This window comes from Aquarana catesbeiana, linkage group LG12, assembly GCF_042186555.1.
Source record: "Aquarana catesbeiana isolate 2022-GZ linkage group LG12, ASM4218655v1, whole genome shotgun sequence".
NCBI lineage: Eukaryota > Metazoa > Chordata > Amphibia > Anura > Ranidae > Aquarana > Aquarana catesbeiana.
The window spans coordinates 174,960,276-174,985,318 of NC_133335.1; the positions used below are offsets into that span (position 1 = coordinate 174,960,276).

At 43.8% G+C, this 25,043-nt stretch overlaps 1 protein-coding gene across 8 annotated transcripts in view; it reads right to left on the bottom strand.

Moving 5' to 3' along the window:
• Positions 1–25,043, bottom strand: part of TNRC6C (trinucleotide repeat containing adaptor 6C) — a 519,199-nt gene that overhangs the window by 21,239 nt on the left and 472,917 nt on the right. For all 8 annotated transcript variants that reach the window (XM_073606232.1, XM_073606237.1, XM_073606234.1 and 5 more), the window contains 2 exons: positions 13,280–13,429; positions 12,382–12,528 (listed from right to left, as the gene is read on the bottom strand). In XM_073606232.1, the coding sequence (XP_073462333.1) occupies positions 12,382–12,528; positions 13,280–13,429 (297 nt within the window). The remainder of the gene's footprint in view (positions 1–12,381; positions 12,529–13,279; positions 13,430–25,043) is intronic.

Below are 25,043 nucleotides of genomic sequence, written 5' to 3' on the forward strand. Positions count from 1 at the left end.
GGGGTGTTTGTACTGAGGACTGAGGGGTCTGTACTCGAGAGGGATGTCTGGACTGAAGGATCTGTGCTGTGTGCAAGTGTGGGTAGGGGATGTTGAGGGAGATCTGTACTGTGGGGCATATAGGCTTTGAGGAGTTTGTACTGGGAAAAGGGGGGAATTTGATTGTACTCTGTAAAGTGGTTTGACCATTACGGATGGCGGACCCCTGCACTCTGTGCAATATGCACTCCTGACCTCTGCACTCTCTGCATTATACACCCCAGATCTTTGCACTGTCTGCAATATGCAGTGCTGGACCGCTGTGCAATATACACTCCTGACCTCTGCACACTCTGCATTTTGCACCCCAGATCTTTGCACTCTCTGAAATGCAGTCCTGGACCCTGCACTCTATGCAATATGCACTCCTGACCTCTGCATTATGCACCTCAGATATCTGCACTATGCAGTCCTGGACCCTGTGCAATATACACTCCTGACCTCTGCATTAGGCACCCCAGAGTGTTGCACTCTCTGTGAAATGCAGTCCTGGACCGTGCACTCTGTACAACATGCACTCCTAAACCCTGCCCTCCACTCAGTACACTGGACAACAAAAGTTTCAGTTATTTTAAATGTGTGTTGAGGTCTGTTAGACACGCAACATGTTACCATATTTTGTGGAAAAAAGGGCTGATATTACAGTACCTATACATACAAGGTTATGGGTATGTATCAGAGATGCTCACTCTCCCCGCAACCTTCTATAAGGCTACATTCACTTTAGCCTCCTCCAGTTAGTTTATTTAAATGGAGGAGAAATTATCCTGGAAGTATAAAACTGTTTCCCAGGTCATCTTCTTCTGCGTTAAGATGTACTTGCATACACATGCGTTTATGTTCAACGTATCTAATCTGAATATGGACCCACAGAATTCTATTTTATCTAAATGCAGCCAAACTGGATGCACCTAAATGCAGTGTGAATTATACCATTTAAAAATAAATGTATGTATTTATATGCATTTTAGAAATGTACTATATGCACATACAAAACACATGTATGTCACTGCAAGGGCGAATGACGCTTCATACATTGCTTGGTGCCTAAACAACTTATTTACAGACTTGGGCATTTTCACGTGCGTTTGGGGGGTGTGGGCATGCCTAGCCCAATGCAGAAAAGCCCCTGATCCCTGCTCTGACAGCAGACTGGGAATCTTCTCCCTGTGTCTGCTGTCACAATTCAAAAAGACACGGCCGGCCCAGGGCTCTGCCCACCCAGCCACGTCACTCATTCACAACCCTCTGTGAATGGAAATCTACAGCCTTTGTGGTCCGGCAGCCTTTGCAGCCATCGGCTTGAAGTTTTCAATGAACTACCATGGCACTGTGAGTGCCATGGTAGTTACAGTTGTGCTCATAACTTTACATACCCTGGCAGAATTTATGATTTCTTGGCCATTTTTCAGAGAATATAAATAACACAAAACCTTTTCCTTTCACTCATGGTTTGTTTGGCTGAAGCCATTTATTATCAATCAACTGTGTTTACTCTTTAAATCATAATCGCAACAGAAACTACCCAAATTACCCCGATCAAAAGTTGACATACCCCAGTTCTTAACTGGTTCAATACCGGGGATTTTCACCCCCTTCCTTCCCAGACCAATTTTTAGTTTTCAGCGCTGTCGCACTTTAAACGACAATTGCGCGGTCGTGCGACGTTGTACCCAAACAAAATTGACGTCCTTTTTTCCCCACAAATAGAGCTTTCTTTTGGTGGTATTTGATCACCTCTGCGGTTTTTATTTTTTGCGCTATAAACAAAAGAAGAGCGACGATTTTGAAAAAAAACACAATTTTTTTACTTTTTGCTATAATAAATTTTTTCCTCAGTTTCGGCCGATACGTATTCTTCTACATATTTTTGGTAAAAAAAAAAAAAATCGCAATAAGCGTATATTGATTGGTTTGCGCAAAAGTTATAGCGTCTATAAAATACGGGATAGATTTATGGCATTTTTTAAAAAAAATTATTATTATTTTTTTTTTTTTTTTACTAGTAATAGCGGCGATCAGAGATTTTTTTTTCGTGACTGTGACATTATGGTGGACACATCGGACACTTGACACATTTTTGGGACCATTCACATTTATACAGCGATCAATGCTATAAAATTGCATTGATTACTGTGTAAATGTGACAGGCAGTGAAGGGGTTAACCACTAGGGGGCGGGGAGGGGTTAAATGTGTTTCCTAGGGAATGCTTCTAACTGTAGGGGGAGGGGACGCACAAGGGGAGGAGACCGATCAGTGTTTAGCTGTTCTGGGAACACAGATCGCTCTCCTCTGAACTGACAGGAAAAACACACAGATCCACGGTCTGGCCCGGTTAACGGGCAATCGCGGGTGCCAGGCGGACATCGCGGCCGCCGGCACACGCACCGGGTCCCCAGCAACGCGGCAGGCGCACGCCCCCTAGGCGGCCGGGAACCCGAGGCCGTCATATGACGTCCACCCAGGATGGGAGATCCCATCTGTGGACGTCATTTGTCTATGGCCGGGTAGGGAAGCGGTTAATACAGTGTATTGCCCCCTTTAACATCAATGACAGCTTGAAGTATTTTGTGGTATTTGTGGATGAGGCTTTATCTTCTCAGATGGTAGAGCTGCCCATTCCTCTTGGTAAAAAGCCTCCAGTTCCTGTAAATTCTTGGGCTGTCTTGTATGAACTGCACATTTGAGATCTCCCCAGAGTGGCTCAATGATATTTAGGTCAGGAGACAGATGGCCACTCCAGAACCTTCACTTTATTCTCCTGTAGCCAATGACAGTTCGACTTGGCCCTGTGTTTTGAATCATTGTCATGCTGGAACGTCCAAGTACGTGCCATGCGCAGCTTCCTGGCTGATGCAAATGTTCCTACAGTATTTTTTGATAACATACTGCATTCATCTTGCCAACAATTTTGACCAAATGTCCTGTGCCTTTGTAGCTCACACATCCCCAAAACATCAGCGATCCACCTCGGTACCTTTCACCATAGGCCTTGTTGACTTCTCTCCAAATGCAGCGTTTATGGTTGTGGCCCAAAAGCTCAATTTTGGTCTCATCACTCCAAATGACTTTGTGCCAGAAGGTTTGGGGCTTGTCTCTGTTCTGTTTGGTATATTGTAAGCAGGATACTTTGTGGCATTTCTTCTGGCGACTTGACCATGCAGCCTATCTAACTTCAAGTGTCTCCTTATTGTGTATCTTGAAACAGCCACACCACATGTTTTCAGAGAGTCCTGTATTACACCTGAAGTTATTTGTGGGGTTTTTTTTTTGCATCCCGAACAATTTTCCTGGCATTTGTGGCTGAAATTTTAGTTGGTCTACCTGACCGTGGTTTGGTTTTAAAAGAACCCCTCATTTTCCACTTTTTTTCCCGTACTTTTCAATGTTTATATTATGTACAATTAAATAAAATCAATCCAAAATACTCTTAAATTTTAAAAAGAAATGTATAAAGTCTAATTCAGTTAATAGAATACTGCTTTGGCAGATGGCAAAATCAATTTCTTATACAAGAATAAAAAAAGAAAACCCTTTCCCTATATCAAAGCAGCAAATTCATCATTAGATTTCCGCAGCATTTTCCACTTCTTGATTAGAGTCTGAACACTGCTGATTAGCATTCTCAATTCCTTGGATATAGTTATATCCCTTTCCTGTTTTATACAGTTTAACTATCTTTTCCCGCAAATCCTTGGACGATTCTTTTGCTTTCCCCATGACTCAGAATCCATAAACGTCAGTGCAGCACTGGATGCAAGATGCGGGTCTGTCAGGAGTCCAGAAACGCATCGACCTTTTATGCACACACACTAATTACAAGCAAACAGAACACAGGTGAGGATGGTTACCTTTAATAGCCATTCAAACCCCTTTGTGTGCATGTTATCAGGCCAAAATCACCAGGGTATGCAAACTTTTGATCAGGGTCATTTGGGTAGTTTCTGTATTTAAAAAGAGTAAAAACACAGTTGATTGATAATAAATGGCTTCAGCCAAACACTAACCATGAGTGAAAGAAAATGTTTTTGTGTTATCATTCAAATTCTCTGAAAAATGGTCAAGAAATTACAAATTCTGCCAGGGTATGTAAACTTATGGGCACAACTGTAATTGAGTCTTCCTGTCAGAATGTATAGGCTTACTTGTATAAGGTACAAGTAAACCGATACAATGACAGATCTGCAAGAGACCTGCATGGCACCAGAGATCTGTTGATCGCTGGTACAATGCTTTACAGGCTCCTGCAACAAAAAATAAATGCACCATTTTTTTTACATGCAAAAAAAAAGTGCATTTATTGTTTTTTTAAAAAAAGTTAAATTATCCTTTAAGTTCTTGCTTTCACAGGATTTTTAGCTGTAGACTGAGAAAGTTGCTGGTTTGCAGGTAGCAGTATTGTGCCTGCTGAACAGCAGCTGTGTTATTTGGCTGGGGCTGAAGAGATTAAAGCTAGCTATAAAGAGGATCACCAGCACAGTACAAGTTCTTACCATCTGTTGCTCTTTTTTGTGGTTGTGCATGGTACCTTGGTGTTTAGAGCTTAAAATAGCAAGGTGCACGTAAACCACGGTTGTTTAAAATTTTGTTCAAAAACCTTGTTGTCCCAACTTCTCCCCAGCAAAGTGAAACTGGTTAAAATAGCCTTTTATTAACACAAAAAGCACTACAAAAAGGTGAAAGGTGAGTAGTTTAAAAAGATTTGATTTTTGTACACATCATACTCACTCTCCTTTTCTGTATTCATTGAAGAACACTGCAGATCTTCATAACTCCTGCAGGAGCAAGACGCTAGATGCAACTAAAACTAAAAGTACACCCAAAAAGGTAGCCAAATCCCTCGTCTGCAACACAGCTCAGTTAGTAGCCACCAGTAATAGAACAGACACAGATAGAAAGACAGGGTGGGTGCTGTCAGAGGTGCATTCAGTAACCAGAGCACTCAGCACTGCAACCCAGGGACTGGGTCTGCTCAACGGACAAATGCACCACCACATGTTCCAGCCAACCGCGTCCACTGGCTAGCCCCTTACGCTGGTTGGCGGGATAAGGACCACTCTTGCCAGTTCCAGGAGATATCATTTCCAAAGGAAAATTTACAAAGGGCATATGCCCACAGTTAAATTTGTGGCTGCAAGATCACTAGACAGTCCACCTGCAGTACAAGAGGGAGCTCTGTTTCTCAGAAGCTGTTACAAGTTCTCCTGCTCCCACAATGGCACACATACCCCACTTATACCATTGCTGGGAAGCTATTCAAGTAGGCAGGGGAGGGGGAAGACTTAGCTGACCAGGAGCACCTGGCCCCTTAAAGGCTGTCGTACATGTCAAGACCCTGCGGGCACTCTGCAAAGGGCAGAGATGTCACAGCCAACCCCACTAGAGCAGGGAACTGCAAGTGCTCGATGGTAGTGCTGGAAGACTAGCTGAATCTGTATATCCGGCCTGTCATCCAGCACTGCAGTTGATTGAAGACAAGAATTCCTCGACTGGAAATAAAATAAAAATCCTCTCTAACAGGACAAAAGTACTGAAAACATAAAAAGGAGACAAAGATCCTTACGCTAGTTAAAAAACTGAGCTGTGCTGCAGATGGGGAGGGTTTGCCCACTTTTAGCTTTAGTTGCACCTGGCATCCTGCGAGTGGCGTCTTAAAACCCATTCCTCATGAGGATGTGCAGTGTCCTTCAATGAATGAAAGGGAAAATAAACATCCACCTTCCTTGCCTTGAGTTGGCTGTCCACCGATTACAATTTATTTCAGAAGCTGGTGGTTAACTTTTGTAATGTGTATTGTACCAGTACATGCAGCCAGCAGATGGGTAGCATTTTACTGTGGTAGATGGGTACCATTTATAAAGTTTTTACTACTGAACTGGAGTCAGAGGGACTAGGGCCATATAAAAATGAATACCTAAAAATGTTTGACATCTTTAGGAGGTGTACTTGCACATATACCAATGAAAATGTAGTGAGTACATTTTTTTTAAATTTTTTTTTATCATATTTGGCAAAATATAGATCTGACCTAAAAACCTATTAACTGCAGCAGAAAAAAATAGGATTTTTATAACAGCTTACTTGTAAAAATCCCTTTCTGGGAGTACATCATGGGACACAGAGCCTTAAGTAATTACTTAATGGGTTATAGGCCACCTTCAGGTGATGGACACTGGTTATACCCAATCCAGGAAGTTCACTCCTTATATAACCCCCCCTCCTTCCAGGAGCACATCAGTTTTGTAGCAAAGCAATATACTTAAATCCCAAAAAAGAGGAGAGGGACCTGTGTCCCATGGATGTACTCCAAGAAAATGATTTTACAGGTAAGCTGTTTCAAAAAATCCTATTTTCTTTATCGTACATCATGGGACACAGAGCCTTAAGTAATTATCTAATGGGACGGGAGACACAACCTGGAGGGTACCCCCAGACTTGAGGGCCTATACTGCTGCCCGCAGCACACTGCGCCCAAAGGCGATATCCTCACACCTCCTTACATCCAGCTAATAAAATTTTGTGAATGTATGCACTGAAGACCAAGTTGCGGCCTTACAGATCTGAGCCATGGAGGCTTGATGACGCACTGCCCAAGAAGCACTAACCGCCCTGGTAGAGTGCGCCTTAACTTGAAAAGGGGGAATCTTACCCCTTAAATCATAAGTTTGAATTATCACTTGCCGAATCCACTTAGCGACAGTGGATTTCAATGCTGCCTGTCCTTTCTTAGGACACTCTGGCAGAATAAATAAGACATCAGTCTTACGAATCTGAGCAGTTGCCTTTAAATAGGTTTTCACTGCTCTCACCACATCAAGACAATGTAGTGACTTTTCTTCCCTGGAACATGGTTTTGGAAAAAACGATGGCAGGACAATATCTTGGTTCAGGTGGAAACCTGAGACCACTTTTGGTAAAAAAACCTGGACGAGGGCGTAACACCACTATATATATCCTCATGAAAAATCAAATATGGCTCTTCACAAGAAAGAGCAGCCAATTCCGAAACCCTCCTTGCTGAGGATATAGCAACCAAAAATACCAGCTTCCTTGTCAGAAGGACTAGGGGAATATGCTGTATCGGTACAAATGGCTGTTTTTGCAACACAGACAAAACTAAGTTCAAGTCTCAAGGGGAGGTTTGACAGGCGGATTAAGCTGCGTCACCCCTTGTATAAAACCCCAGACTAAAGAATGTGTAGCAAGTGGTCTTTGAAATAAGACCGATAAAGCTGAGACTTGGGCTTTAATAGTACTCAAGGCCAATTTCATTTCTACCCCTAATTGTGGAAAGGCAAGAATCCTGCCTATGATACATCTCCGAGGGTGCCAATCCTTGGATTCACACCAGGAAAGCCCTCCAGACCCTATAATATATAGTTCTGGAAGCTGGCTTCCTTGCATTAATCAGGGTAGAGATAACTGACCCGGAAAGCCCACGTTTCTTCAGAATGTGGGTTTCAATAGCCAAGCTGTTAAATTTAGAGACCCTAAGAAAGGATGGAATATCTGTCCCTGTGAGAGCAGATCTGGCCGTAGTGGGAGGGACCATGGGCCCTCCACTGCCATCTTTACAATTTCTGCATGCCATGACCTTCTGGGCCATGCTGGTGCCACCAGAATTACCGGCTTTCTTTCCAGCTTGATCCTGCAAAGAAGTCGAGTCAGCAACTGATTAGGAGGGAATGCATAGATCAGTGAGAACTGATCCCACGGGGTCACCAACACATCCGTTCCGCATGCGAATGGATCCCTTGCTCTGGCCACAAAGTTGACTAACTTCATGTTGAACCTGAATGCTAGAAGATCTATGTCCGAGTCCCCCATCTTTGGCAAACAGCCCGAAATATGTCGGGGTGAAGAGGCCATTCCCCTGGGAATAACTGCTGGCGACTCAAGTAGTCCACCTGCCAATTGTATCCCATTGGGTAATAAATTTAAAAGAGCGAACAAAAATCCTGGATGGCTTAACTCCAATGTAAAAATGCATATAAAAGCAAAGGAGAAGGCCTTCAAAAAATCAAGGGATCATCCTCAGCATTCAGACTTTATAAAGAATGCAATAAGAAATGTAAGGGTGCAATTAGGATGGCTAAGATAGAACATGAAAGACACATAGCGGAGGAGAGCAAAAAAAAATCCCAAGAAATTCTTTAAGTATGTAAAAAGGGAGGACAGACCATATTGGCCCCATAAAGAACGAGGAAGGACATCTGGTTACAAAGGATGGGGAGATGGCAAAGGTATTGAATTTACTCTTCTCAGTCTTCACGAGTGAATCGGGGGGCTTCAGTAACCAAAACTGCAGTGTTTATCCTCATGACACAACACAGGAAGCACCTCCATGGTTAACAGAGGACGGAATTAAAATTAGACTTGAGAAACTTAACATTAATAAATCACCGGGACCAGATGGCTTGCATCCGAGGGTACTTAGGGAACTCAGTCAGGTGATTGCCAGACCGTTGTTCCTAATTTTTACAGACAGTCTATTGACTGGAATGGTACCAGCTGATTGGAGAAAAGCCAATGTAGCACCAATATTTAAAAAGGGCCCAAAAAACATCCCTGGGAATTACAGACCAGTTAGCCTAACATCAATAGTATGTAAAATCTTGGAGGGGATGATAAGGGACTATATACAAGATTTTAGTAATAAGAACGATATCATTAGCAGTAATCAGCATGGATTCATGAAGAATCGTTTCAATCTATTAACCTTCTATGAGGAGGTGAGTTGCCATCTAGATAAAGGAAGGCCCGTAGACGTGGTGTATCTGGATTTTGCAAAAGCATTTGACACAGTTCCCCATAAACGTTTACTGTACAAAATAGGGTCCGTTGGCATGGACCATAGGGTGAGTACCTGGATTGAAAACTGGCTACAAGGGCGTGTTCAGAGGGTGGTGATAAATGGGGAGTACTCAGAATGGTCAGGGGTGGGTAGTGGGGTTCCCCAGGGTTCTGTGCTGGGACCAATCCTATTTAATTTGTTTATAAACGATCTGGAGGATGGGATAAACAGTTCAATCTCTGTATTTGCAGACGATACTAAGCTACTAACCTGATCGTCTCCATGCGAAAAGAGCGGATCTTCAGGAACTGGATTTAGATTTTTTAGATCTAGAATGGGTCTGACATCCCCATTTGGTTTTGGTACCATAAAAAGATTTGAATAAAACCCCTGACCTTGCGCTTTTGTGGGGATCTGTATGATCACCCCTTGAGATATTAATCGGTCTAGTGCCTGAAACAGAGATTGTCTTTTCTCAGGATCTTTGGGAACGCTTGACCTCAGGAAGCGAGATGGTGGAAAGTCCTGAAATTCCAGCTTGTACCCCAGCGTTACCGTGGAGATGACCCACCTGTCCTGAATTTCCTCTTTCCAGACTTCTGAAAACTGCAGAAGTCTTCCCCCGACCTTGGTGAGGCGGCTTGTCTCTTCATGATGAGGCTTTAGGATTATGCTTTGCAGGTTTCCAACCCCAGGACTTCTTTTGAGCCTGGGTCCAAACCAGAGGTTTTCCTCTAGAGTCAGACGGCGGAGGCCATCGCCACTCCCTAGAGGCAGAGGCCCCTGGCACAGGGGAAAGAGCCCGTTTAAATGACTATACTTTCTTTTGAGTGGCAAAAGAGTACTTTTCCCATTAGAAATTGTTTGGATATATTTGTCCAAGTCTCCTCGAAATAGTCGCTCCCTATGAAAAGGGAACCCAGTTAGGAGGTTTTTACATGGTGCTTCAGCTGACCAATTTTTTAATCACAGTATTCTACGCATATGCACAAGCATAAGCGTAAGGCGGGACGCCTGGTGAATAGAATCTTTAATTGCATCTATGGCAAAGCATAATGCTTTTGGCAGTTCAGCCAATTCCCGAGCTTGTTGTGCAGGAATCTCTCTAAGGGCCTGTTTAAATTGGTCCTTTAGTGATTGACAGACACCTATTGCAGCGACTGCAGGCTGAGTAACGGCACCTGCCAAAAAAAAAAAAAAAAAGTAGATTTTAACAGGGATTCCAACTTTTTATCTGTTGGATCCTTAAGCATTTGTGCATTGTCTACAGGACAAGTTAGGCCTTTATTCACACTGGAAATCGCAGCGTCAACTGCTGGTACTTTCCATTTTTTGGAGAATTTCTCCACCAGGGGATAGAGAATTGAAAATCTCTTAGGAGGGAGAAAATGCTTGTCCGGGTGATCCTTCAGCAAAAATAAACTGTTCCAGTAATGCATGTGCAGGAAACGCATGCAAAGGCTGAGAAGGTTTTAAGGAACCCAAGGAATCTAGCATGCTTCCTATCCATTTGAATAGAGGATTCGATTAAAGCTGCTAATCTTCCTTCCAGACCCTGCAGGGAGGCGGAAAGGACATCTTCAGTCACGCATACAGGGGCTGAGGTGAGAGGCAGTTGCACTATCAATTTGTTCCAATGGCTCACCCTGGCTTGCCATAACTGGTAATTCAGGTGAGGATGACAGCATGGAAATGTGACTCGAGATCCTAATGCCTGGGGGTGAAACCTTTACTTTTTTGGTTTTTGAGGTGTCTTTTTGGTAGGCATAGTCCCAAGTACAAAAAACAGAGGCACTATACATATTGCACTTAATCGCTTAATATAGTTGTGACATTTAAAGCCGCTATAAAGTTCAGCCTAGTACTGGGAAAAAGATGTCCTTCCTGTATCAGGAATGCCAGTTTGCAACCCTCACGTGTCCCACAGCTCCTGTGTCCCTGTGTTGCAGGCTGCTTGTTTCCTCCTTGTCAGCTGAGGAGAGTGCGTCATAGCTGTAGTTTTATTTGTTTTAGCCTCCCGTGTGTCCTCGTGGACGTTCACGGCACCGTGCTTAGGCCCCGCCCCTCCAATTTTTTTTTTTTTAACATTTAAAAATGTTCCCACACACATGCGCTGTGTTTTCGGGTCCACAGACCCAACATATGGGGGGGGGGGGGGGAGGCAGAGACTCGTCCAGCAGCAGGCACCAACAGTAAAATCAACCAACAGTAATAAAATTAGCAGTACCAGCGGAACCCCCGCGGCAGGGGTGGGGGAATAATGTAGGGGGTGGAACAGCGCTGATGTCCCCCTAACCCTGTGGTCCTTTCAGGGGGGAGAAAGAAAATATTGCAGATTTCTTTTACTTTTTATTAAAGTCTCCCTGCACACGCTGCTGCGACCACAGACTGAGCTTTAAAGTGAAGAAAACACAGTAAGGTGTATGCATAGACTCCCTTCTAGTGGAGAATTAAGGCATGACAACACTTTTTCCCTAATGGAGGAATACATAGGTGTTTAATACCAAAGTTTCTTCCCTTACCTTATCACCCGCTGCAGGATTTGCTGAATTAACAGACAATCCAACCTTCAACCATCACGGCAGGCTGCATTTATCAAACCTTCAAGGACCGGGTCCCCAAATATTGAGGTTCCAACTCCCTTGGACCTGTAAAGCACCCCACCAGGAAAGCTAGGTAATGCAGCAAGACCAAAGCCCTGGGGGTTCCTGGGGTCCAGCCCTACAAAGAGGCGTTACAGGCAAAACCTTGTGCTTCGGACACGAGGCCCCAGGTACCATCCTTTTAGGCCTTAGTGGCACTTTGGATGGATCTAGTCTTTATGGAGGCTATTTAAATCCAGCATGGATCCCACCTGGAGCTCCTCAGAGCACATCTTCACTCATGACCAACACCTTAGACACTGGCGAAAAAACAGGTATAACCAGTGTCCATCACCTGAAGGTGGCCTATAACCCATTAAGTAAATACTTAAGGCTCTGTGTCCCATGATGTACGATAAAGAAACCCCCCCCCCCCCAAAAAAAAAACGGAAAAAAAAAAAAAAATAGGTCTTCGGTTTCTTCATTTTTTTTTCTACTATTGGTTGAATTAGATGGATGTGTCTTTTCTCAACCTGGCTAACTATATAACTATGTGAGATAGGGTTGTGTGTCGGTGGTGTAAATTTCAGGACTGGAAAGGCAGTAGTATAAATCCTTTGTCAGGTATAACTACACAAATGAAACACGAATGAGAGCTAACAGTTTCTATTGTGTTCAGCTTTTATTGTTCACTAGCACTTTTCATTTAATTTTCTCCCAATGTTTTATTTTTTTAGTAACTAAATCCCTTGGTGGTAGGGGAATTATTGTACAAGACTGCCAAGTAAAATGGAATTGCCCATGAATCCTCTTTTTTTGGAGAGAGTTATTTTTGGTCCTCACAACAATGCATAAAGTCTTCCTATGAGACTCCAGCAAATTCTACAATTCTGTGTTACAGACTTCATACCTTTTCATTGTAAACATGCCAAACCATTTAGCATAGAACAGATCCAGAGACCTACCTGAGGGGATAAAAACTGAGGCACTTGAGCACGAAGACTAGGCTGGGATGAGTTGAGAGGTTGCACTGGTGGCTGCTGTGGCTGTTGCATGGACCTGGCTTGTGCTGCTCCACTATTGCCAAACATACCCAGATTGCCACTCTGTATCTGTGTGAAGGAAATATTGTTATCAAGTCTGGATTTCTATTATGCATCTCCCTAGACATTCTTCTGCTCTGAAATCTTACGTCCCCAAATATATTTTTCTCCCTGAATACATACAAAAGAAAGATGCAAGAAAAAAAAAAAAAAAAGGCTCAAGGGCCAGCCTGTGACCTCCTAAAATGCTTCCCTTCGGAGGACCAGGCCTTTGTACAAATGTAAGTCTGAATGTTGCTTCGCTATTTCCGTTGCAATGACTAGAACAACTAAACTATTACTAAACCGCAGATAAGTGGCTAAACTTTCTTTAACCCTACAAGTCTTCCTAGAAGTTAATCTTCGTTATTTCAATAAAATGTAATAAATACCATTGTATTCCGATTTTTGGGGTACTTACACACTGCCCTGCTGCAGCTAAACTGCAGTACAATGTACTTGCGTTTCTCCTGCGGGTTACCCACGATTTCCCATAGACTTATAGTATGTCCCCTGTTTTTAGTGCATTTTCTGAAAGCACAAAGTCCTGCATGCTGTATCTTTGACTCGCTTTAAGAAAACAGAAAAAAAAAAAAAAAAAACCGTGGGACATAATAGAATTCTTTGGGAAACCACAGGTATACTGTGCTGCGGCTAAACCTCAGCAGGGCAGTGTATAAGTGCCCATACTGTACAAAAAAATCCATTCAAATAATAAACATGCTAGAAAACTGGTGTTTTGCTTATTGCACTTTGACAAGCATTTCTCCTAGTCTCTTACCTGTCTAGAGGAATTCAAGTTCTGCATGTTTAGGCCTGGTGTCATGCCACCAAGGGCTTGATTAGGGAGTGCACTGTTGGGATGGGGGAGCTTCAGGCTTGGTGAAGGCAAAAATGGTGAAGTAGTGGGCTCTTCCACTAGGCCGCCATCCTGATTGAAAAAAAAGAGCGTGAGCTGTGGTCAGCACATTAACAGCACCAGAGGCAGGAGGCAAAAACGCAAGCCGAGAAAGTAAAGTAGCAGGATAGATAGATCTTAAAGAATACCTGCCATTAAATATTTACAGGCTGTCATTATGATGCCTTCTGAAAATTCTACTAGCCCATTAGAAGGAGTCATAGCCTTCACTTTGAGTCACTGATCTGGAACAAGCTATTAAAATCAGGAATTTTGGAAGAAAGTTGACAATGGTGGCCTACAGATTTTGACAGATAATTGTTTAATTGTGTCTACAGGCTATCTTAAGCCTCGGTTCACACTGGGACGACTTGTCAGGCGACCTAGGTCGCCTGACAAGTAGCGTCCCGTTCAGTACAATGGAACCGTTCTAATCGGAGCGACGCGCGTCTCCCGACTTAGAAAAAGGTTCCTGTACGACTTTGGGGGCGACTTGCATAGACTTCTATACAGAAGTCGTTTTGCAAGTCGCCCCGGCAGTCGTGTGCAGGTCGCCTCGGTGAGGCGACCTGCAAGTCGTGCCGCCTCTGGTGTGAACCGAGGCTAAGGCTTCTGCTGCTGGGCCCTACTTTCCATTTTGCACCTTAAAATTTCCAAACCAGTTTTGTCATTTTTTTTTCAAATGCATGTTACAGACTTGAAAACTCACTAAGGATAGTTGAAACCATAATTTCTGGAGGAGCAGGGCATATACAATATGTAATACTACCCTTTAAAAGGCCCAGACCTTTTTACAAATTGAGGTCTGAAATGTTACTCCCCTATTATACAGTATATAAACAAGTATAAAGAATAATCATGTACCAAATTAAAGTGGAACTAAACTAATCATTTACTGCCAAGGAAGCTGCCATCTTAACCTCTGTGTGATCTGCAGTTGCCAGGGTGCTGCACAAGCAACTCTGCTATCATTCACAGCATGCCTTAAATGTAAAAAAACTTTTAGCAAATTGTTAAATTAATTGATTGGTTTAACTACAGTGCCCCCTTCCTGATTTATTTTTTTATTTTGCATATTTCTTACCCCTAAATGATTCAGATCAAACAAATTTTAATATTACACAAAGATAACCAGAGTAAATAAAAATCCAAGATGCAGTTTTAAATTATTATTTCATTTATTAAGGGAAAAAAGCTGTTCAAACCTGCCTGGCCCTATGTGAAAAAGTAATTGCGCCCCCCCCCCCCCCATGCTGAATCATGGATGAACTCTGATTAACCACAATTTTTTGGAAATTGGAAAGTTAAATTTCACTTGCCACACCCAGGTCTGATTACTGACAGACTTGTTGAATCAAGAAATCTCATAAATAGAAGCTGTCTGACAAAGTGACGCAAGCTAACAGATCACAAAAAGCCACACATCATGCCACAATCTAAAAAAAACAAAAAAACAAAAAAAAAAAAAAACAAGAACAGATTAGAAACAAACATTTATCGGTCTAGGAAGTGTTTCAAAGCCATTTCGAAGGCTTTGGAACTCCAGTGAACCACAGGGAGAGCCATTATCCACAAATGGAGATAACTTGGAACAGTGATCAACCTTCCCATGATTGGCCAGCCTACAAAAATTACTGCAAGAGCATGACGAAGACTCATCCAGGAGGTCATAAAAGAACCCAGAACATCATCTAAAGAAATGCAGGCCTCACTTGCCTCAGGTAAGATCAGTGCTCATGATTCAACAATAAGACAGACTGGGCAAAATGGCATCCATGGTAGAGTTCCAAGGCCAAAGCCACTGCTGACCAAAAAGAACACAAAGGATCATCTCACATTTACCAAAAAACATTTTGATTATCCCCAAGACTTTCAGGCAAATATTTTGTGGACTGATGAGACAAAAATGTTACTTTTTGGAAGGTGTGCGTCCCGTTACATCTGGCATAAAACTAATACAACATTTTGTAACAAGATCATATCAACAGTCAGACATGGTGGTGATAGTGTGGTCTGGGGCTGCTTTGCAGCTTCAAGACCTGGACGACTTACCATAATTGATGGAACCATGAATTATGAGCTCTACCAGAAAATCCTAAAGGAGAATGTCTGGCCATCAGTTCGTGACCTCAAGCTCAAGTGCATTTGGGTTATGCAGCAGGACAATGATCCAAAACACAAAAGCAAGTCCACCTCCAAATGGTTCAAAGCAAAATTTAGGTTTTAGAGTGGCCTAGTCAAAGCCCAGACTTGAATCCAATTGAGATGCTGTATCATGACCTTACACAGGCCGTTCATGCTGGAAACCCCTCAATGTGGCTGAATTAAAACAATTCTGCAAAGAAGAGTGGGCCAAAATTGCTCCACAGCTATGTAAAAGACTCATTGCCAGTTATCGCAAATGCTTGATTGCAGTTGTTGCCGCCAAGGGTGGCACAACCAGTTATTAGGTTTAGGGGGCAATTACTTTTTCACATACAGCCAGGCAGGTTTGGACAGCTTTTTTGCCTTAATAAATAAAACCATCATTTAAAAACTGCAGTTTGTATTTACTCAGGTTATCTTTGTGTACTAATAAAAATTTGTTTGATGATCAGAGTCATTTAAGTGTGACAAATATGCAAAAAAAAGTAGACTTTGACAGCTCTCACGACATCAAGAGAATGTAGTGATTTTTCTTCCGCAGAACAGGGTTCTGGGAAAAATGAAGGCAGAACAATATCCTGATTTAAATGAAAACCTAATACTACCATCGGTAGAAAAATTAGGATGACGACGCAATACAACCTTATCCTTGTGAATAATTAAATATGGCTCTTTACAAGAAAGAGCAGCCAACTCTGATACTCTTCTTGCAGAAGATATGGCTACCAAAAAAACTAGTCTCCTTGTCAGGAGGACCAAGGGAATATGTCATGTCATGTCATATCGGCTCAAAAGGCTGTTTCTGTAATACTGACAGAACTAAATTCAAGTCCCAAGGGTTCAGGGGTGAACTAACCGGAGGATTAAGCTGCGTTACCCCCCTGAATAAAGCTACAACCCAAAGAATGCGAAGCAAGTAGTCGTTGAAATAATACCGACAAGGCCGAAACCTGGCCTTTGATTAGTACTCAAGGCCAGCTTAATTTCTAACCCCATCTGTAGAAAGTCAAGGATTCTACCTATGACATATTTCCTGGGGTGCCAACCCCTGGATTAACACCAGGAGACACATGCCTTCCAGACTATAATACAGTGGGGACGGAAAGTATTCATACTCCCTTAAATTGTGCACTCTTTGTTATATTGCTACCATTTGCCAAAATCATTTAAGTTCATTTTTTTCCTTCATTAATGTACACACAGCACCCCATATTGACAGAAAAGCACAGAATTGTTGACATTTTTGCAGATTTATTAAAAAAGGAAAAACTGAACTATCACATGGTCCTAAGTATTCAGACCCTTTGCTCAGTATTTAGTAGAAGCACCCTTTTGATACAGCCATGAGTCTTTTTGGGAAAGTCTTTCGGGTGCTGTCCATTTCTTCTGATCATCCTTGAGATGGTTCTACACCTTCATTTGAGTCCAGCTGTGTTGGATTATACTGACTGGACTTGATTAGGAAAGCCACACACCTGTCTATATAAGACCTTACAGCTCACAGTGCATGCCAGAGCAAAATGAGAATCATGAGGTCAAAGGCACTGCCCGAAGAGCTCAGAGACAGAATTGTGGCAAGGCACAGATTTGGCCGAGGTTACAAAAAAATTTCTGCTGCACTTAAGGTTCCTAGGAGCACAGTGGCCTCCATAATCCTTAAATGGAAGATGTTTGGGACGACCAGAACCTTCCCTAGAGCTGGCCGTCCGGCCAAACTGAGCTATCGGGGGAGAAGAGCCTTGGTGAGAGGTATAGAAGAACCCAAAGACCACTGTGGCTGAGCTCCAGAGATGCAGTAGGGAGATGGGAGAAAGTTGTAGAAAGTCAACCATCACTGCAGCCCTCCACCAGTCGGGGCTTTATGGCAGAATGGCCCGAAGAACACATGAAAGCCCTCATGGAGTTTGCTAAAAACACACCTGAAGGACTCCAAGATGGTGAGAAATAAGATTCTTTGGTCTGATGAGACCAAGATAGAACTTTTTGGCCTTAATTCTAAGTGGTATGTGTGGAGAAAACCAGGCACTGCTCATCACCTGTCTAATACAGTCCCAACAGTGAAGCATGGTGGTGACTGCACCATGCTGTGTTTTTCAGCTGCAGGGACAGGACGACTGGTTGCAATCGAGGGAAAGATGAATGCGGCCAAGTACAGGGATATCCTGGACGAAAACCTTCTCCAGAGTACTTAGGACCTCAGACTGGGCCGAAGGTTTACCTTCCAACAAGACAATGACCCCAAGCACACAGCTAAAATAACGAAGGAGTGGCTTCACAACCACTCCATGACTGTTCGTGAATGGCCCAGCCAGAGCCTTGACTTAAACCCAATAGAGCATCTCTGTAGACACCTAAAAATGGCTGTCCACCAACGTTTACCATCCAACCTGACAGAACTGGAGAGGATCTGCAAGGAGGAATGGCAGAGGATCCCCAAATCCAGGTGTGAAAAACTTGTTGCATCTTTCCCAAAAAGACTCATGGCTGTATCAAAAGGGTGCTTCTACTAAATACGGAGCAAAGGATCTGAATACTTAGGACCATGTGATAGTTCAGTTTTTCCTTTTTTAATAAATCTGCAAAAATGTCAACAATTCTGTGTTTTTCTGTCAATATGGGGTGCTGTGTGTACATTGAGGAAAAAAAATGAACTTAAATGATTTTAGCAAATGGCTGCAATATAACAGAGTGAAAAATTTAAGGGGGTCTGAATAATTTCCGTCCCCATTGTATATGACTCTGGAGGCCGGCTTCCTTGCATTAACCAAGGTAGACACCACTGAACCTGACAGCCCAAGCTTCTTCAGAATGTTGGTCTCAATAGCCAAACTGTTAAATTTAGCGTCTGTAAGGTAGGATGGAATACCGGCCTTTGCGAGAGAAGGTCTGGACGTGGCGGTAAGGTCCATGGGACCCCTACCGCCATCTTTACAATCTTCTGCATACCAAGATCTGATGGGCCACAAGAATCAACAACTTCCCTTCCTGCTTGATCCTGCAAAGAAGTCGTGGAAGCAGCAGAACAGGAAGGAATGCATAAATCAGTGAAAACGGATTCCACGGGAATACCAAGGCATCTGTTCCGCATGCCAGCGGATCTTTTGTTCTTGACACAAAGTTGTCAATCTTTTTGTTGAACCTGGACGCAAGCAGATCCACGTTCGGAATTCCCAATTTTTGACGTATTGTCAGAAAAATGTCGGGGTGAAGAGACCATTCTCCTGGGAACAACTGCTGGCGACTCAAGCCTGCCAATTCTCTATTCCTGGAACGAAGACTGCCAATAGGATATGATTCACCTCTCTCTGGGCCATGCGACGCCTCGTGCCCCCTTGGTGATTGATATAGACCACTGCTGTGGCTTTGTCAGATTGGATCCCGACAGGACAATTCCGTAGGCTTAACGTTCAGGCCCTCAGGGCCAGGCGTGCTGCCCGAAGCTCTAGAATATTGATGGGCAAGGTCATTTCTGATCTGGACCATTTCCCTTGGACAGTCGCTTTTTCCAGGACTGCTCCCCAACCCAAAAGGCTGGCATCTGTTACCACCTTCCAGGTAACTGGTAGGAAGGATTTTCCTTTCTGCAGATTCTTGGCTATCAACCACCAAATGAGGCTTTTGCACACCTTTGGAGACAAACGCATTGGGAAGTCTAGAGCTTAGACCTTCTTGTTCCAAGCCGATAAAATACTTTTTTGCAGTAGTCTTGAATGAAATTGAGCATAAGCAATGGTCTCGAATGAAGCCACCATCTTTCCCAACAATCTCATGCAAAATGGAATAGGATTCTTCTTTGCCTTGACCACCTGAACCAGTTCCCTTATGGCACTGATCTTTGCCTGGGGCAAGAACACCCTCTTCTGAGCTGTATCTATGATCAGACCCAGGTATTCCAATCTCCTTGGTTTTAAGGAAGATTTTTCTAGGTTGAGAATCCAACCTAGGTATTCCAGGTAGCTGACTGTGGTGACCAAACTCTGGTCTAAGCGGGCTACCGACTGGTCTATCAAAAGCAGATCATCTAAGTAAGCTAGAATTGTTATATCTTGAGCCCTTAATCTGGCTAGAGGAGGAGCCAGGACCTTTGTAAACACTCGAGGTGCAGTAGCTAGACCGAAAGGCAGAGCTGCAAACTGAAAATGAAGATTTTCTCATCTCGAAGCATAGATATTTCTGGTGAGTGGGAAAAATAGGTACATGGAGGTAAGCATCCTTGATGTTGATTGACGCTAGAAGTTCTTCACCTTGTAGAATGGAGACTACTGATCGGATTGACTCCATGCGTAAAGAGCGGATATTCAAAAACCGGTTTAGATCTTTGAGATCTAGAATGGGTCTGACATGCCCATTTGGTTTTGGTACCGTGAAAAGGTTTGAATAAAACCCCAATCTCTGCTCTTCCATGGGGACCACCAATATCACCTTTTGAGACAAAAGATGGTCCAATGCTTAAAAGACTTTTTTTCCCTGGATCCCTGGGAACGTTTGATCTAAGAAAACGAGGAAACGGGGACTCTCAGAACTCTAGTTTGTACCCTAGAGTTATTGAGGAAGCCACCCATTTGTCTCGACACTCTTCCTGCCAGATCCTTGAGAACTGCAGAAGTCTTCCCCCCACTCGAGCGAGCGGGGGCGCCCCTTAATAAGGAGGCCTTAGTACTTTGTTTTGTAGGTTTCCTTCCCCAGGACCTTTTTTGTCCCTGGGGTTGACCCTGATGTTTATCTCTTGAACTTGACATTGGAGGCCATCGAGACTGCCTGGAGGCTGATGCCCCTGGCACTGGAGAAGAAGCTCGTTTAAATGAAATACGCTTACTCCTTTTCCTAACTGGCAAAAGGGAACGCTTCCCATTAGAAATTCTTTGGCTGTATTTATCCAGATAACCCCCAAACAGCCGTTCGCAGCGAAAGGGAAAACTAGCCAGGAGCTTTTTGCATGGCGCTTCAGCTGACCAATTTTTCAACCATAGTATTCTAGGCATATGCACCAGCCCAAGCGTAAGGCCTGGAATATAGAATCTCTCATAGCGTCTATTGCAAAACATAATGCCCCTGGTAGCTCGGCCAACTCTTGGGCCTGCTGATCAGGAATAATCTTGAGCACCTGTTTAAACTGGTCTCTCAAGGACTGACATATACCAATTGCTGCCAGCACAGGCTGAGTCACTGAACCTGCCAGAGAAAAAGTGTTTAATAGGAGTTCCAACTTCTTATCCATTGGATCATTAAGTATTTAAGCATTGTCTACCGGTCAAGTCAAACTTTTTTTCACAGAGGATATGGCAGCGTCAATTGCTGGAATTTCCCATTTTTTTGTAATATTTTTTCCCCCATAGAAAAGTGTTGAAAACTTTTTAGGAGGGTAAAACTGCTTATCTGGGTGATCCCACTCAGAATATATAAGCTTTTCCAGCAATGAATGTATAGGAAAAGCATGAACAGCTTGGGGAGGCTTTAGCGAACCGAAACAAGAAGTAGGCTTATCGACCGACTCAGTTAAAGGTAGCATGAATGTGGAGCAGACCAATTCAATAAGAGATTGTACTATCAGTCTTTCAAATTGTGAACCTGATCCTTCCGCATTTGACCCCTCAGAAGAGGAGTCGTCAGCCTCTTCCTGTCCCCTGAGATAAATTCATCTCCTGCCCCCTGTTCCTCAGTTTGAGGGCCCTGGGTAAAAGAAGGGGACCTATCGTGCTTAGTCCCATTCTGGGATGCGATTAAAGCCGCTATTCTCTGCTCCAACCCCAATATGGTTGAGGAAAAAAAACTCTTCAGTAACAGACAGGGGCTGCAGTGTTGGGACAGTTGCAACACCTGACGGCCCAGATGGCTCACTTTGACGAGCCACTTCAGATCTCTCAGGGGAGGATGCCATTTTTTAATAGATGGTTCTAGGCTTTTTTTGAGCTTGAAGGAGTCCCTCTTGAGCCCTTTTTTGGGGTGTTTCTAGCCCCTTTTCTGACCATAGTCAGACGCACAAATGCAGAGGTACTACCAGAAGAAATCGCATCCACTGCTTGAGCAATAGTCCAGCCACTGCCACTGCTATTAATGCTCAGCCTCATGCTATTAGTAAATGTGTCAAGGGAATGCCTGTGTCACCAACCTCTTACATGCCCCTTTTTGCTCTTGTGTCCCTCCGACATCTGCAGCCAGCAAAAATGGAGCTTTTAAGCATACTCCCGTGCTGGACGTTGTGGCATGCTAACTCTGTGCTAAGCCCCACCCCTTCGTCACATCGCGCCCCCCATTTTCAAAAGAGGGTTTTCCCGCGCGAGCCTCTGATCGGACGGGATCGGCGCGCGTGCGTGTGTGTGTGTGTGTGTGTGGGGGGGGGCTTGGCGAGGAGGAGACTTGTGACAAGCCGCCGTGCAGGGGCGATGAAAGAAACGGAGCGGCCTCTGATCCGATGGGCTCGGTGCGCATGTGTGTGTATATGTGTGTGTGGGGGGCATGGCGAGGAGGAGACCTGTGACAAGCCGCCGTGCAGGGGCGATGAAAGAAACGGAGCGGCATCGCTGATCGTTTTGGCTTCCCCCTATCCAGGGAGAGCTTTGTCCAGGTGGGGGGTGATTAGTGGAAGAAAATCCTCCCCCCCCCCAATCTTACTGGAGGTCTGAGCTGCTCGCCGGAGGGAAGCCTGCTGCTTCTGCTGCACAGCGTGATCTTTGAGGAAAGCATGACAAGGTACGTGCTCTATACAGCCCCCCCGTGGTGACTCTTAGGCATGACAACATTAACTTTTTTTTTTTTTTTAAAGGAGACATTTCATAATTTAAAAATTCCTTAGAAACCTCCACTTACCTTTCCCGCCGCAGGGATTTCTGTGGTAAAACCAACAGACCCAATCTTCACCCCTCACGGTGGGCTCCGTTACAAAAACTTCAGGAACCGGGGCCCCTTCGGGGAACCCACACTCCTGAACCTGTAAAGCACCCCGCCAGTAAAAACTTTATGGCTGAAAACACCAAATCACTGGATCCCGGGGCCCAGCTCTCTAAAAGGAGAAGTGTTACAGGCAAAACCTCGTTTCTTCGGACATGAGGCACAGGTACCATTCAATTCGGCCTAGAAAAGACACTTTGAATGGATACGGTTGCATAGCTTGCCCCAGCAAAGGAATCTTCCAGTGGAGCTCAGCACATCTTTACTCTTGACCAACACCTAAGACACTGGTGAAAAAACTGAGGTACTCCCAGTAGTGGGAGGGGTTATATAGGGAGTGGACTTCCTGTCTTAGAGTGTGCCAGCGTCCATCACCTGAAGGTGGCCTATAACCCACATAGTAACTACTATGGCTCTGTGTCCCGTGATGTACGATTAAGAAATACTTTGTCACAGCATTGTATATCCAAAACTTTTTTTTTTTCAATAATCAGCTTTACATTGAAGAAATTTAAATTTTTATGAACGATGAAATGGATGAATGGTGTTAATGGACCAGCATATATGGGACCTATGTTTTATCTGTGACTGGGTGTATGAGAATCCCTAGCTTGGTTCAGGAGCACATTACTTGAGAAAGCAGAATGGCCTCATACATACATGTGTTGGTAGAAAAAAAAAAAAAAAAAAAAAACACAGCACTGGCCAGCTCGGCTACATCCCCATGTAAACGATTACATGCTGAATTTTCCATACCAAATTAAAATGTGTCTTTACGATTTCAAATATAATGATACGGTGCTGGCTGCTCAGGAAAGCAAAGGGTTATTTTAAACTGGGAAGTCAGACAGAGTCCTGATGGTAAGGATTTCTCATGACCTAATAGTTTTGCTGACATTTAGGAGAAGACAAGCACATGGCCAGAAGTCTGTCTCTCTATAGCTCAGCTGTTCATTCTGGAGAACATTAATCCTGCTTCACCCCCACAACCTAGATTCTGCTGGACAGCAGACATCAAGTCCTATCAAACTGTAAGGACCCTTTCACACTGGGGCGGTGGGGGCGTCGGCGGTACAACAGCGCTATTTTTAGCGCTGCTGTACCGTTGTTCTTGCAGCTGTATTCGGCCGCTAGCGGTGCGGTTTTAACCCCCGCTGGCGGCCGAAAAAGGGTTAAAATCACTCGTACAGCGCAGCTATAGCCGCGGTATTGCCGCGGTATAGCCGCGCTGTCCCATTGATTTCAATGGGCAGGAGCGGTGAATACACCGCTCCTTCACTGCTCCAAAGAAGCGGTTTGAAGGACTTTTTTCACCGTCCTGCCAGCGCACCGCTTCAGTGTGAAAGCCCTCGGGCTTTCACACTGAACAAACAGCGGAGGCTGTTTAGGGGTGGTTTGCAGGCGGTATTTTTAGCGCAATATCGCCTGCAGACCGCCCCAGTGTGAAAGGGGTCTTAAGAAAGTCAAGTAGCTGAAATACAGCTAAATGTACAAAACAGAACTGACAACATCCCCAACAGTCATTAAAATTCACAAACTGCCAACTGCACACATATCTAGCAAGTGTTAAACGAAAACAGGAATTCAATCTTTGCAGAGATCATTTTCAAATTTTGCTTAGTCATTTGTCTACCTATGTGTTAGGGCCCATTCACACAGACATGTGTCTTCTGTGCAGGGTTGTGTTTTCCCAGCATGGGGATGCACATTTGTTGCGTGCATCCCTGTGCTGGCATCCACTTTACTTCTACTGTGACACGCTGCATGGGCACAGCCACTGTGGCCTTATATAACATGCGGGTGTGTGCAGGTGTGGTTCCCCGATTGCCTGCAAGGTGCATTCAGGGACCTGCACCCACCAGCATGTTACACTAGGCCACAGCAGCTGTGCTCGTGCAGCGTGTGTTCCCATAGAAATGAATGGGACGTTGACATGGGAATGCAACAACTGTGCAGCCCAGCACCAGTAAAAGACGGCCTTGCATGAGGAATGAATGTCTGCGCTCCACTTGAATGGACCCTTTAAAACGAACTAAATCCATTTTCCCAAAACAGTTAAATTCAAGGTATACATATAAATGACCACTGTCAAAGTTGTTGTGCAGATAGTCAACTGAACTATCAAGCCATCAAATGGCCGTTGTAGTAATTGCTCAGAAGCGCAGCACTATGGTAACTGCAAAACTGAGGCTAAGATGGCAGCTTCCTTGGCTGTAAAGGATAGGAGGGTTTAGTTCCGCTTTAATCACATCCTTACAATCTTTTAAGTGTACCTGTGCCCAGACTATGAACATTAAACTATTTAAATATTAAATAAAACAAATAATAAATGAGCTTTAACCACTTAAGGACCAGCCTCGTTTTGAGATTTTGGTGTTTACAAGTTTAAAACAGTTTTTTTTTTGCTAGAAAATTACTTAGAACCCCCAAACATTATATATGTTTTTTTTTCTAACACCCTAGAGAATAAAATGGTGGTCATTGCAATACTTTTCACGCAAAATAGAATTGAAAGGGGGGACAACAGGGACCTCTCCAATTGGGTCCTGCCCCTTTCGGAGATTTTAGGACTATTACGGTACCAGAGGGAAATGAACACAGATATTAAAAAATT